The 12176-nt window shown below is 46.1% G+C and overlaps 1 protein-coding gene across 1 annotated transcript in view; it reads left to right on the top strand.

The window, feature by feature from the left end:
• The first annotated feature begins 387 nt into the window (after window positions 1-387).
• The window catches only part of LOC140573602 (chaperone Ric-8A), a 14898-nt gene continuing 3109 nt past the window's right edge, over window positions 388-12176 (top strand). The window contains exons 1-14 of the mRNA XM_072693039.1: window positions 388-425; window positions 1960-2057; window positions 3798-3845; window positions 4607-4624; window positions 5246-5338; window positions 5864-6121; window positions 7195-7448; window positions 7680-7815; window positions 8462-8650; window positions 8797-8891; window positions 9733-9883; window positions 10596-10691; window positions 10809-10953; window positions 11639-11909. Coding sequence (XP_072549140.1) covers window positions 1968-2057; window positions 3798-3845; window positions 4607-4624; window positions 5246-5338; window positions 5864-6121; window positions 7195-7448; window positions 7680-7815; window positions 8462-8650; window positions 8797-8891; window positions 9733-9883; window positions 10596-10691; window positions 10809-10953; window positions 11639-11909 — 1844 coding nt within the window. The 5' untranslated portion in view covers window positions 388-425; window positions 1960-1967. The remainder of the gene's footprint in view (window positions 426-1959; window positions 2058-3797; window positions 3846-4606; window positions 4625-5245; window positions 5339-5863; window positions 6122-7194; window positions 7449-7679; window positions 7816-8461; window positions 8651-8796; window positions 8892-9732; window positions 9884-10595; window positions 10692-10808; window positions 10954-11638; window positions 11910-12176) is intronic.

Below are 12176 nucleotides of genomic sequence, written 5' to 3'. Positions count from 1 at the left end.
AATGCATTCATTGGAAGGGGTGTCCACAAACATTTGGACATGTAGTGTATGTTAAACAGTCTAACAGAATGGCTGTATCGGTCATCTGAGAGCATGTAAGTTCTATCTTTACCCCTAGGCTGTCATGCACTGTGTGGGCAGAGTCCCGTCCACTGCAGTGTTAATTACAATGAAGGATTGTCACTCTAATGGCCCTTTCAGAGTGACCACACACACACACACACACACACACACACACACACACACATACGCAAGGTTATGAAACGTTGAGACGGGGTGGAGATTAGATTAGGAAAACTGAGAGCTCAGACTTAGGCCAGATTAGAAAAGGGAGAGGAGGAGCGCACACTGAACACACACATCACACTCTGCATACACACATCAGCTGGACTGTTCCTCATCCAGTGCAGCAGGTAGCCTGAAAGGTAAGCATGAAGATACATGTAATTTCCTTTATGACATGTTTATAACATGTTTATAACAGGCTAATGAAGTCCCAAAGTTGACAGTGTGTAATTGTGTTTACGTTGACCTCCATAGATTTGCAAGATTACATGATATTATAAAACATTTAATGACAAATGAGTCTCATGCAAAAACATGGTATCTTATTTTTTGCTGTTTTTCACTTTTTGGCTTAATGTGCTTCTGATTTAATAATAAAAAAATATTCCAAAAGTTCCATTTTGGAGCATTTCTATTGGTCCAGTCATATTTACATGATGAATGGACCAATAGAAATGCTCCAAAATTGAACATTTGGAATAAATCATTTTTACATTGACCTCCAGAGAGTTAAGAGAGTTTTTCCCTCTCCTGTAAAGTTGTTATTTTGGAGATACAAGGTTGTTGCGGGACAGTGGTGATCTGCTGCATAAGTAAATGCAGCCTGAAATCCTCAGCTTATTACATCTTAAGGATTATTATTCAGTAACGTCATGGAAAACAATGCAAACTGCCTGTACAACTTTTGTTTTTGAGTTATTCTGAAGTTATAACAGTGTAATAGACATCTGAACCCTTTAATATTTTTATATTGAATATTTGAAAGAGCCCCTTTATACACTTCTCAACAGTCTACATATGTGTTATATGCTGTAAGAGTTTTATTTCACAGCAAACATACTTGTTAATAATAAAAATATATATATTATTTGTATATTTGGCCCAAATCACAAATTATTCTAAGCCCAAATAATTTAATAATCAAAGTAAGAAGTGATGGGACATTTTTAAAACTGTTTAAACAAGGCTACTGTGATTTGAAACATCAACCATTACTACAAGGACACCTAAGAGAAGGTATCCCTGGGGAAATGACAACACACGGGCAGCGCGTGTCAGCAACAAGAGGACACAAAAGTACTGGATGGAGCTCCACCATCCATCATTCCAGAGAACACAGTTCTTCCAGTGCTCCACAGCAGCTCAATGCCGGGGGGCTTTATACCCCTGGTTATGCTGGTTGGTGTGGCAAAACAGATAACACCACTACCTGCCAGTGAGCAGGTACATGGAAGACTAGGGTTCAATTCCCAGTCTGCGCTACACCAATAAGAGTCCTTGGGCAAGACTCCTAACACTACATCTGCCTACATCTGTAATACAAGTAACCTTGTTAGTCGCTCTGGATAAGAGCGTCAGCTAAATGCTGTAAATGTAAATGTTCATGATTTTCTGCTCCTGCAGAGAGTCCTATTCTATTGGCAGTACTTCTCTACAGGCACTGGACAAGCAGGGTGTATTTGCATTTACACATCTGTATCAGCAACAGGTGGTACAGCTTAAAAAGAGCTGAATGCATTTATTAGAAGGGGTGTCCACAAACATTTGGACATATAGTGTACACTAAATATACTACATGTAGAGAAAGGGAAGGTATGGCCTATGGAAACCCTCAGAGAGGAACAGAAGGTCGTTATTGGGAGTTAACAGGACTACTGCTACCCCTCTGCACAGAACACACCATGGCTGTGGATGTGGGGAGGATCATTCAGTGCATCAAGCAAGGGGACCAGAACAGTGTCCAAACACAGCTGGACCGCTACAACACAGAGGTACCGTCCACTTCCAGCTGCGTTGCTGCGTTTACTACTGTACTTCAGTACTAAAATACATTGTTTATGTGCTGGTTGACCATCATGACCATCATGACTATGCAGCTTGACCATACTGGTTGACCGGCTTGGCCATGCTAGTCGACCAGTATGGCCAGCATGATTATCATGACCATGCTGATTGACCAACAAGACCAGTTTGGCCAAGCTTATCAAGTAGTATAACCAGCTAATCCACACTAGTCAACCGTTATGGGCAGCATGACCAGCATGACTATGCAGATTGACCATACTGGTTGACCAGTATGACCAGTTTGACTAAGCTAGTCAACTAGTATAACCAGCTAATCCACACCAGTCAATCTGTATGGGCAGCATGACCAGCATGACTATGCAGATTGACCTTACTGGTTGACCAGTATGACCAGTTTGGCCAAGCTTATCAAGTAGTATAACCAGCTAATCCAAACTAGTCAACCTGTATGACCAGCATAACCATTATGACTATGCAGGTTGACCATATGGGTTGACCGGCTTTACCATGCTGATTGACCAGTATGGCCAGTTTGACTAAGCTAATCAACTAGTATAACCAGCTAATCCACACCAGTCAACCGTTATGGGCAGCATGACCAGCATGACTATGCAGATTGACCATACTGGTTGACCAGTATGACCAGTTTGACCAAGCTAGTCAACTAGTATAACCAGCTAATCCACACCAGTCAACCTGTATGGGCAGCATGACCATTATGACTATGCAGGTTGACCATACGGGTTGACCGGCTTTACCATGCTGATTGACCAGTATGGCCAGTTTGACCAAGCTAATCAACTAGTATAACCAGCTAATCCACACTAGTCAACCTGTATGGGCAGCTTGACCAGCATGACTATGCAGATTGACCATAGTGGTTGACCAGTATGACCAGTTTGACTTAGTTAGTCAACTAATATAACCAGCTAATCCAAACTAGTCAACCTGTATGACCTGCATGACCAGCATGACTATGCAGATTGACCATAGTGGTTGACCAGTATGACCAGTTTGACCAAGCTAGTCAACTAGTATAACCAGCTAATCCACACCAGTCAATCTGTATGGGCAGCATGACCAGCATGACTATGCAGATTGACCATACGGGTTGACCGGCTTTACCATGCTGATTGACCAGTATGGCCAGTTTGACCAAGCTAATCAACTAGTATAACCAGCTAATCCACACTAGTCAACCTGTATGACTATGCTGTTGACCATGCTGGTCCACCAGCAGGACCAGAGTGGGTGATCATAATGAGCAGCATGACTATGCAGGTTGACCATACTGGTGAACAAGCTTGACCACGCTGAATTACTCTGAGGTTCTTTAAGCAGCTTAACGTGGTTCTTCTGCGGAACCTGAATGTTTTTGCGAGTAGCGTGAGAGAGCTGAAAGTGATGGTAGATGTAGTGCGTTGCAGTGAGATGATTCTGGACCTGGAGAAAAGTTGCTGCTGCTGCTTCACAGGGGCTCAGATATAAACCGTTACCATGACAACAGTGCAAGTGAAGGGGGGGGGGACCTGAGGGGTGTTCATTTATTTATTTGATGTGTGGCGGAGAGAACAACTTTCAGGGTGTTTAGTTTCAGTAATTACTGCTCTCTCTCTCTCTCTCTCTCTCTCTCTCTCTCACACACACACACACACACATACACTCTCACTGTCTCACTCTCTCTCGCCCGCTCTCTCTCTCTGCAGTACTCTCAGTGTTTCTTCTTCGATGTGGAGGAAAAGGAGAGGAGGAAGGTAGGGGCTGAGATCTGTGTGTATGCACATGTGTATACGTGTGTGTGTGAGTCTGTGTGTGTGTGTGTGTGTGTGTGTCCTCAATCTCAGATTTGATGAGGGCAGGATTAACACTGCCAATAATGTAAACGTCCCTCAAACCCCTGTACACACACTCTCTCTATCACACACACTCTCTCTCACACACACTCTCTCTCTCTCTCTCTCTCTCTCTCTCTCTCTCTCGTCTATCAGTCATGTTTGTTCTTCCTATCTGTGTGAAATATAATTTATAATTAGCCCACCCCATTAAAAACCTTACACCATGTGGACAAAAGTATTTGGACACCTGCTCTTTCATCCTGCTTCTGTTGGAATAACCGTCTCGGCTGTCCAGAGAAGATTTTTTAACATTGCTGTGAGGATTTGATTGCATGAGTGAGGTCAGGATTTTTGATGACCTCATCCCCAACGCACTTTAAAAGAATGGGCTGGAGCGTTATCCATCATTCCAGAGTACACAGTAGTTCCACTGCTCCACTGCTCCCAATGCTGGGGGGGGGGGGGGGCTGTGGGCTGTGTGTGCATCAAAGCTGTGTGTGTGCATTTGCACGTCTGAGTGCATTCATTAGAAGGGGTGTCCGCACACATTTGACCATATAGTGTAAGTGCATTTGTAAGTCAGTGTAAGTGAGAATTGTGATTGGGATGATGTTAATGATCACTGATTTGTTTCATTCTGCCGACTCCTTCTGATCCCACCCCGGACCACCTGAACACAGCAACGCGAGCTGGAGGAGGTAAATCTACCTACTGAACCCATAGAGAGAGAGAGAGAGAGAGAGAGAGAGAGAGAGAGAGAGAGACAGAGGGAGAGAGAGGGAGGGAGACAGAGGGAAAGAGAGGGAGGGAGACAGAGGGAGAGAGAGGGAGAGGGACAGAGGGAGAGAGAGGGAGACAGAGGGAGAGAGAGGGAGAGAGGCAGAGGGAGATAGACAGAGGGAGAGAGACAGTGGGAGAGAGAGGGAGGGAGAGAGACAGAGGGAGAGAGAGGGAGGGAGACAGAGGGAGAGAGAGGGAGAGAGACAGAGGGAATGAGAGAGACAGAGGAAGAGAGAGGGAGAGGGAGGGAGACAGAGGGAGAGAGACAGAGGGATATTATAGAGAAGCTGGTTGTTTTCTAATATCTCACTGTGGGAACCGCCTCCTGCATCATCTGTGTCCAAAAACCTCTCTCTTTCCTCCCGTGTGTGTGTGTTGTGTATACTGTATGTGTATGTGTATGTGAATGTGTGTGTGTGTGTTGTGTATACTGTACGTGTATGTCTATGTGTGTGTGTGTGTGTGTGTGTGTGTGTTGTGTATACTGTATGTGTATGTCTATGTGTGTGTGTGTGTGTGTGTGTGTGTATGTTTCTCAGTTCCGCAGGAATAAAGTGAGGGAGTACATTCCGGACTCTGACTCAGACTTAGGCTCAGACAATGATGAGGATTCGGACCTGATGTTGAGGAGGGTGAGCATGAAGGTTGAAAGTAGGCCTAAGTTGTAGGACCAGGGCAGTGTGTGTGTGTGTGTGTGAGGGTGTGTGAGGGTGGACATACATCTCAAGCCATGCAGCTACAGTTAATGTTAATGTACATTAATACACACACTTACAACAGCACTTAGCAACAAACCAGTAAAGAGCCTTAATAGCTTATATGACCAAATCAATTTTTTTTCATGATCATGATGAGCCCACATTCAACCAGGTTTGTCCAAACTTTTGACTGGCACTGCACACATACCCACTTTTTAATCAACTCAGTGGTAAATGGTAAACATCTGCATATTCCAAGGTTATCAGTTCAAACAGCTGTACATGAGTAGAGAGGTGAGAGGGAGGTGTAGCCACTCTACCAGGAAGGCGAGGAAGAAGTACCCAGACTATATTTATTGATTAATTAATTCATTATTAGGCCATATATATATATATATATATATTTACATAAATTCTACTGCAGAGGCTTATATCTCAGTGTGTCTCGCTCTCTCTCAGCGTCTGGCCTCTGCCCTGATGTCATTCATCCGGACGCAGCTGCAGCCGGGTGTTTTGAGGGTGTGTTTGCGGACCCTCCGTATCCTGTCCCGCGACCGCCTGGCTCTGGCGCCCTTCATCACAGACTCCGCCATCCTTACCCTCGCCCGCCTGGGTGGCATCAGCACCCTCCCCATCCCTGGCAACGAGGAAGAGGAGGGGATGGAAGAGAAAGAGCAGTGGGGCTCGGCCTGCGGCTCAACCAGCTCTCAGTCCAAGGTCAGTGTCGGAGTGGCTAACGCTAACAGGGCTGGTTAGAGTCCTTGTATTGAAGAATTCTTAACGTTTGTCTGGTTCGTCCCTTTAGGGCTGGAATTTTGCAGTATGTAATATACAGATACAGATGGTGCATCTAAAGATGAGATGTCCCGATCCAATCCAGTGAATCAGGGCAGATCCAGGCAAATTTGAATGGATTGGGTTGCAGTTCTTTTAATCCTGATCCAATTCCGAGTCTGTTTTAACCACAGTGTTCAGAGCGCTATCTGCTGTCCTCAAGGCTAATGTCCATGCTAAGAACATTCTAGCCCAGCCGGCTGCAGCAGCAGCAGTGTGGACGTTCTCAGAAGGTAAATAAAGGAGTTGAGGTTCTGCAGTGTGGAGCTATTTGAGCTATTTTACAGTGGAACCTGAAAACAGACCATAATATCTGACCCTTTATAAACCTCTCACTGAAACGCTCTCACTGTTTTACCAGCGGGAGAACCGCAGAACCGCCCACTCGCCTTTCTCTGTTTATAAACCAGCACTGAAGAACCCGTTCAGAACCGAGAGGAGGCTAACGCTAATGCTAACACACACACTGTCGCTATAGATACTGCAATCACACACAGTACATTCACCCACTATAAACCAGTTATTACACACCAGTAGACCAACAACCACAGATACCAGTCCAGAGGGAGTACCACTACACACACTCTTACACACACACGGGAAGTGATTAGACTGCAGTGTTGTAAAGGAGCTGGGAGCTGATTGGTCAGACTGGATTATAAGATATTAAACACTATAAAATATCATTTTAAGAAAAGTCTCAACTGAACTAAATCAGTCAGTCCAGAAAGTCTGATTATGAAACTGAGACTGAAAATAAAGGGATTTACTGAACCCATTAATCAGCAGCTCGTCTGATCTAAGCTGTGGGGCTGGATTATTATTTATACACACACAAAGATCGGATCGGATCGGTACCGGCTGATACTCAGCATTATGAGAGTGCAAAATAACCTGATCAGGGCGTCCCTAATCTAAAGATTATTATATAACATCATAGTTGTTTTATTGCCCAGGCCTGCTCTACGGACACACGCCACCACATGAGAGAGGTCATCATAGAGACCCGCGGGGAGCGGCGCGAGTCCTACAGGGATGATGGGATTCACAGCGTGCTGGCGAGAGGAAAGAGGGATGTCAGAGGAGAGAGGGATGAGGAGGGGGATGAGTGGTATGACGATGGAGAGGTGTGGAGGAAAGAGGCCATGAAGGCTCTCTGTAATGTCATCTACAACAGCCAGAGGGCGCAGGAGAGGGCCAATGCCCTAAAGTAAGAGACTCTCTTTCCTTACAGCTCAAAAAACACACATGATCTATATGATAAAGATCAATAGTTATCATATTTTATTCTACTTTATTCTGTATATCCTTGTATTTTATATGTTTATTAAGGTGTAGTAGTGTCCAAAAGTGTCCTGTAATACCTGCATCCACCCTCTGTGTGCATCTGTGTAGGTATTCCCTGCCTTCCTCAGCCATTCCCTCTTTCATGTGCTCCCAGGCTACTCCCCGGCCTCTCTGACAAGCTGAAGGACAGCATCCGCTCTGCAGCGCCACCCAGTGGGCAGTTCTATGACCTGCGGCTCCTGTTTCTGCTGACCGCTCTCCGCCCTGAGCTCAGGAAACAGCTCCAGCAGGTAAAACAGTGGGAGTTATTGTAGAGGAAAAGTACAACAACACTCTATATGTCCAAATGTTTGTGGACACCCCTTCTAACGAATGCATTCAGCTACTTTAAGTTGCACCAGTTGCTGATACAGATGTGCAAATGCACACACACACACACACACACACACACACATGCATGCAGCTTGTCTAGTCCCTGTAGAGAAGTGCTGCCAATAGAATAGGACTCTCTGGAGCAGATAAATGTCATGAACCCATTGCACCAGGGGTGGGCTATAGAGGGGTATAAAGCCCCCCAGCATTGAGCTGTGGAGGAGTGGAAGAACTGTGTTCTCTGGAATGATGATGGTGCTCCGTCCATAACGTTTGGGATGAGTTGGGGAGTTGGGAGTGAGGTGGGATGGTGATCATCCAGCATCCTGACCTCTGACCTATGATGCTGAATGCAGTCAAACCCTCATAGCAACGCTCCTCCAAAATCTAGCAGAAAGCCTTGTTCCCTGGACAGTAGAGACTGCTACAAAAGCAGGATAAAGTAAAAAGCAACAGTGAATTAGCAGGTGTCCCAATACTTTTGTCCATGCAGTGCATATCAATATAACTTATCACACACAAAAAAGCTCAGAACTCCAGAACTCTCTCCATTCCCTCGGTCAGGCCCGTGGTGTGTCCATGCTGACGGCCCTCCTGGAGCAGTGTTTGGAGGTGCACTGGGCGGAGGACTACGAGGTGGCCGCTAACCCCACATCGCCCCCTATCAGCCGGGATGCCGCCCAGCGTGCCATAGAGATCCTGAAGATCCTTTTCAACATCACGTACAGCACACACAGACAGGAGCCTGACGAGGTAAACCTGGATCTGCCCGGATTACTGACTGAAATCCACACCACACCTGTGCACACCTCCACTGCCCTAAGTCCACTTTCCACTGGTGTCTGTACAACCCACTAATTATAGCCTAAGCCTCACCGCCTCATCTGTTGCACCACCAGGAGGATGCATCGCTTTATCGCCATCTGGCTGCAGTGCTGCGCCACTGCCTGCTGCTGACCTGTGAAGAGGAAGACTTGGTAGATGAACTACAGGGGTGAGAGAGAGAATAAGACACGCCCACAACACCATAGTCCCTTTAGAAAAGTACTGCCAATAGAATAGGACCTCCTGGAGCTGATAAACATGAACCTATTGGGACCATGCCAGCTAATGCCAGGCGTGGGCTAGAGGGGTATAAAGCCCCCCAGCAGCAGTGAGCTGTGTGCGGTGGAACTGCTGTGTTCTCTGGAATGATGGATGGTGGAGCTCCATCCAATATTTTTGGATAGTGTGAGTTGGGGAGTTGGGGATGATGAGGTGGGGTGGTGATCATCATCCAGCATCCTGACCTCACTAACGCTTTTATCGCTGAATGCAATCAAATGCTCACAGCAATGCTCCCCATAATCTAGTAGAAAGCTTTCAGAGACAGTTCAGAGACAGTTCATCCAACAATAGCCTGCTCTTGTTGTAATACCATTGATTTCAAAAGAAGTGTCCCAATACTTTTGTCCATATAGTGTATTAATAGTAAGCATGGGTTCAGGTTGGGTTGAGGTCTATTTACAACCCTGTGATGTAACAGTTTGGGGGTTTTGGAATTGGCCCATTTTACAGCTCTGTTTTGGGTTTAGCTCCTCCCATTCATACATGCAGCCAATCAGAACGCAGATTCTGTTACATATCATTGCTCTCAGAACCAAACTGAGGTCTGGTTAATTGGCGAAACACACAGGTGGAGACAGTTGCTCCTGATTAGGTGGGAGGGGTTCTCTGCCTCCCTCTGGTGGGCAGAGGCAGCCTAACAGGTGGTCTGTCACTCTGAACTAGAGCTCATCAGCTAATCAGCAAACCCTGCCTTTTCTTTGTCCCCGAAATCCCCCGTTCCTCCCCAGCCACACAGTGAACCTGCTGTCGGCCCTCCCTCTGCAGTGCCTGGACGTCCTTCTGTCTGTCCGTCTGTCCGAGGGATCGAAGGAGTCCAGTGGCGTCAACATGGACTGCGTGCACTCGCTGCTGATGTTCATGGAGAAGAGACTGAACAGAGTGAGTGACAGAGGCAGGTGACTTTTAGGGGGGAGTTGGAGAGTCTGGGATCTTCGCTATCACATAAAAACCTTGTATCTCTCTAAGGAGTATTTTCATTATGTCTTTTTAACACAATGTAAAAAAATAAAAACTGTCAGATTCACATTATGTCAAAACAACAGGAGACAGCAGCTCATTCATTGTGCCTTTTGTTGAGGATTTGATTGCATTCAGCGACAAAAGCATCAGTCAGGTCAGGATGTTGGATGGTGATCACCAACCCACCTCATCCCCAACTCCCCACCTCATCCCAAAAGGATTGGATGGAGCACCATCCATCATTCCAGAGAACACAGTAGTTCCGCTACTCCACAGCTCCACAATGCTGGGGGGCTTTAGACCCCTCTGACCCACGCCTGGCATTAGGAGGCATGGTGCCAATAGGTTCATGATGTTTATCTGTTTCAGAGGGTCCTATTCTATTGGCAGTACTTCTCTACTAGCTGTGTATGTGTCTGTGCACATCTGTGTCAGCAATGGATGCTAAGTAAAGCGGCTGAATGCCATTATTAGAAGGGTGTCCACAAATATTTGGACATACAGTGCACATGTATATATAAATATACAAAGCACATACGTACCAATCATTTGAACTGGGGTGTTCAGACTATTGCATGTGATATTTTCTGGCATAAAAGCAAGTGTGTGTGTGTGTGTGTGTAAATTTCAGGGTCAGAAGCTAAAGGAGAAGCTGACTCCAGTGCTGAACCTCCTGACTGAGAGCTGCAGGGCACACAGAGAAACTCGACGCTACCTCAGACAACAGGTGCCTTATTCCCTCCCACTCTTTACTGCTTTACTGTGAGCTGCTTTGCTGCACATCTGCACAACATACTGTAAAACTGAGCGCCCCATCTGTTAATGCTGTGCTGCAATTGGTCAGATCCTGCCCCCCCTGAGGGAGGTGGGCCTGAGGCCGGAGCAGGGAGACACTCTGAGGAACAAGCTGGTCAGGCTGATGACTCACGTGGACACTGACCTCAAAAACTGCGCAGCTGAACTTCTGTTTGTGCTCTGCAAGGAAAACGGTAATATATAACAATATCTTATCTTAGTTGTCTAACATTCAGTTTGATCAACAATCCATACTGAGCTGAACCTCGAAAAACACCAGTAAATGAGCTGTAGCTGCAACTGATTAAACACTGTGTATGATGTTTAGTCTGTGGCTCCGCCCCCTCAATCTTTTCACTGCTTATTCCCATCTGTAGGTTAGAATCCTCCCGTTACATGCCATCCCCAGACAGGGAGGCTTTCGATAATAGAGCACTGAGCCCTTGCCAGGATTTAATTTTATTTTTCCTCAGACTTGATGAGCAGCAGTTAGACCGTAGGGCCGGTCTAGAACTGAAATCTGAAATTACACTACATAAAAACACAGTTCTGCGTGAATTTACCTTCCCAGACACAGAAATAAACACAGCTTCACAGTTCTAGAGTGGAGTGACTGTCTAACTGCCTACTTGTTAAGAGACTTAGGAGGTCATAAGATCAAATCTTGTCAACACCACTAACAGCCCTCTATAGGCAGGAGTCTGAGAATAGGAAGGCCTCTCTCTTGCCATTTAACCTGCAGATAGGAATAAGCAGTAAACTCCTGCAATCAGTTTAAAGTTGGACTGACTTCTAATTGTTTTACAGTATGATGTCACAACCACGAAAAAGATTTATTGTATGACACTAATAACCGTATTTGGGGGTGGGGTGGGTTAGTGGGAAGGTTTGTGAAGTACACAGGTTATGGCAACGCAGCCGGACTGCTGGCAGCGAGGGGTCTGCTGAGCGGCCGTGGGCCCTCTTCTCAGCCTCAGTACTCCAGCGACTCGGACTCGGACACAGAGGAGTACCGGCAGGCCAAAGACAAAATCAACCTAGTGACCGGCCGGGTGGAGGAGCAGCAGCCTGATCCCATGGAGGGAATGACCGAGGAGGAGAAGGAGAGGGAGGCGTTCCGGCTCATCAGCCTGTTCAACAGGCTCTCCAGGTATGTGTGTGTGTGTGGGAGTGTGTGTGTTAGACACTGCTCCACAGCTCAGTGTGTATCTGCTCTAGAGAGTCCTATTGTATTGGCAGTACGTCTCTACAGACACTAGACAAGCTGTGTGTGTGTGCATTGGCACATCTGTGGGAGCAATTTAATGTAGCTGAATGCATTTATTTGAAGAGTGTGTGTGTGTGTGTGTGTGTGATTTCTGTTCTGTTAGCCTTGACAGTTCTGCCATTCTTCTCTGTGTGCTTTTCCTCAGGGATA

The sequence above is a fragment of the Salminus brasiliensis genome, chromosome 12, assembly GCF_030463535.1.
Source record: "Salminus brasiliensis chromosome 12, fSalBra1.hap2, whole genome shotgun sequence".
Classification (NCBI taxonomy): domain Eukaryota; kingdom Metazoa; phylum Chordata; class Actinopteri; order Characiformes; family Bryconidae; genus Salminus; species Salminus brasiliensis.
Note: the sequence above shows the minus strand (reverse complement) of the source record. Positions and strands in the feature narration are given on the sequence as shown.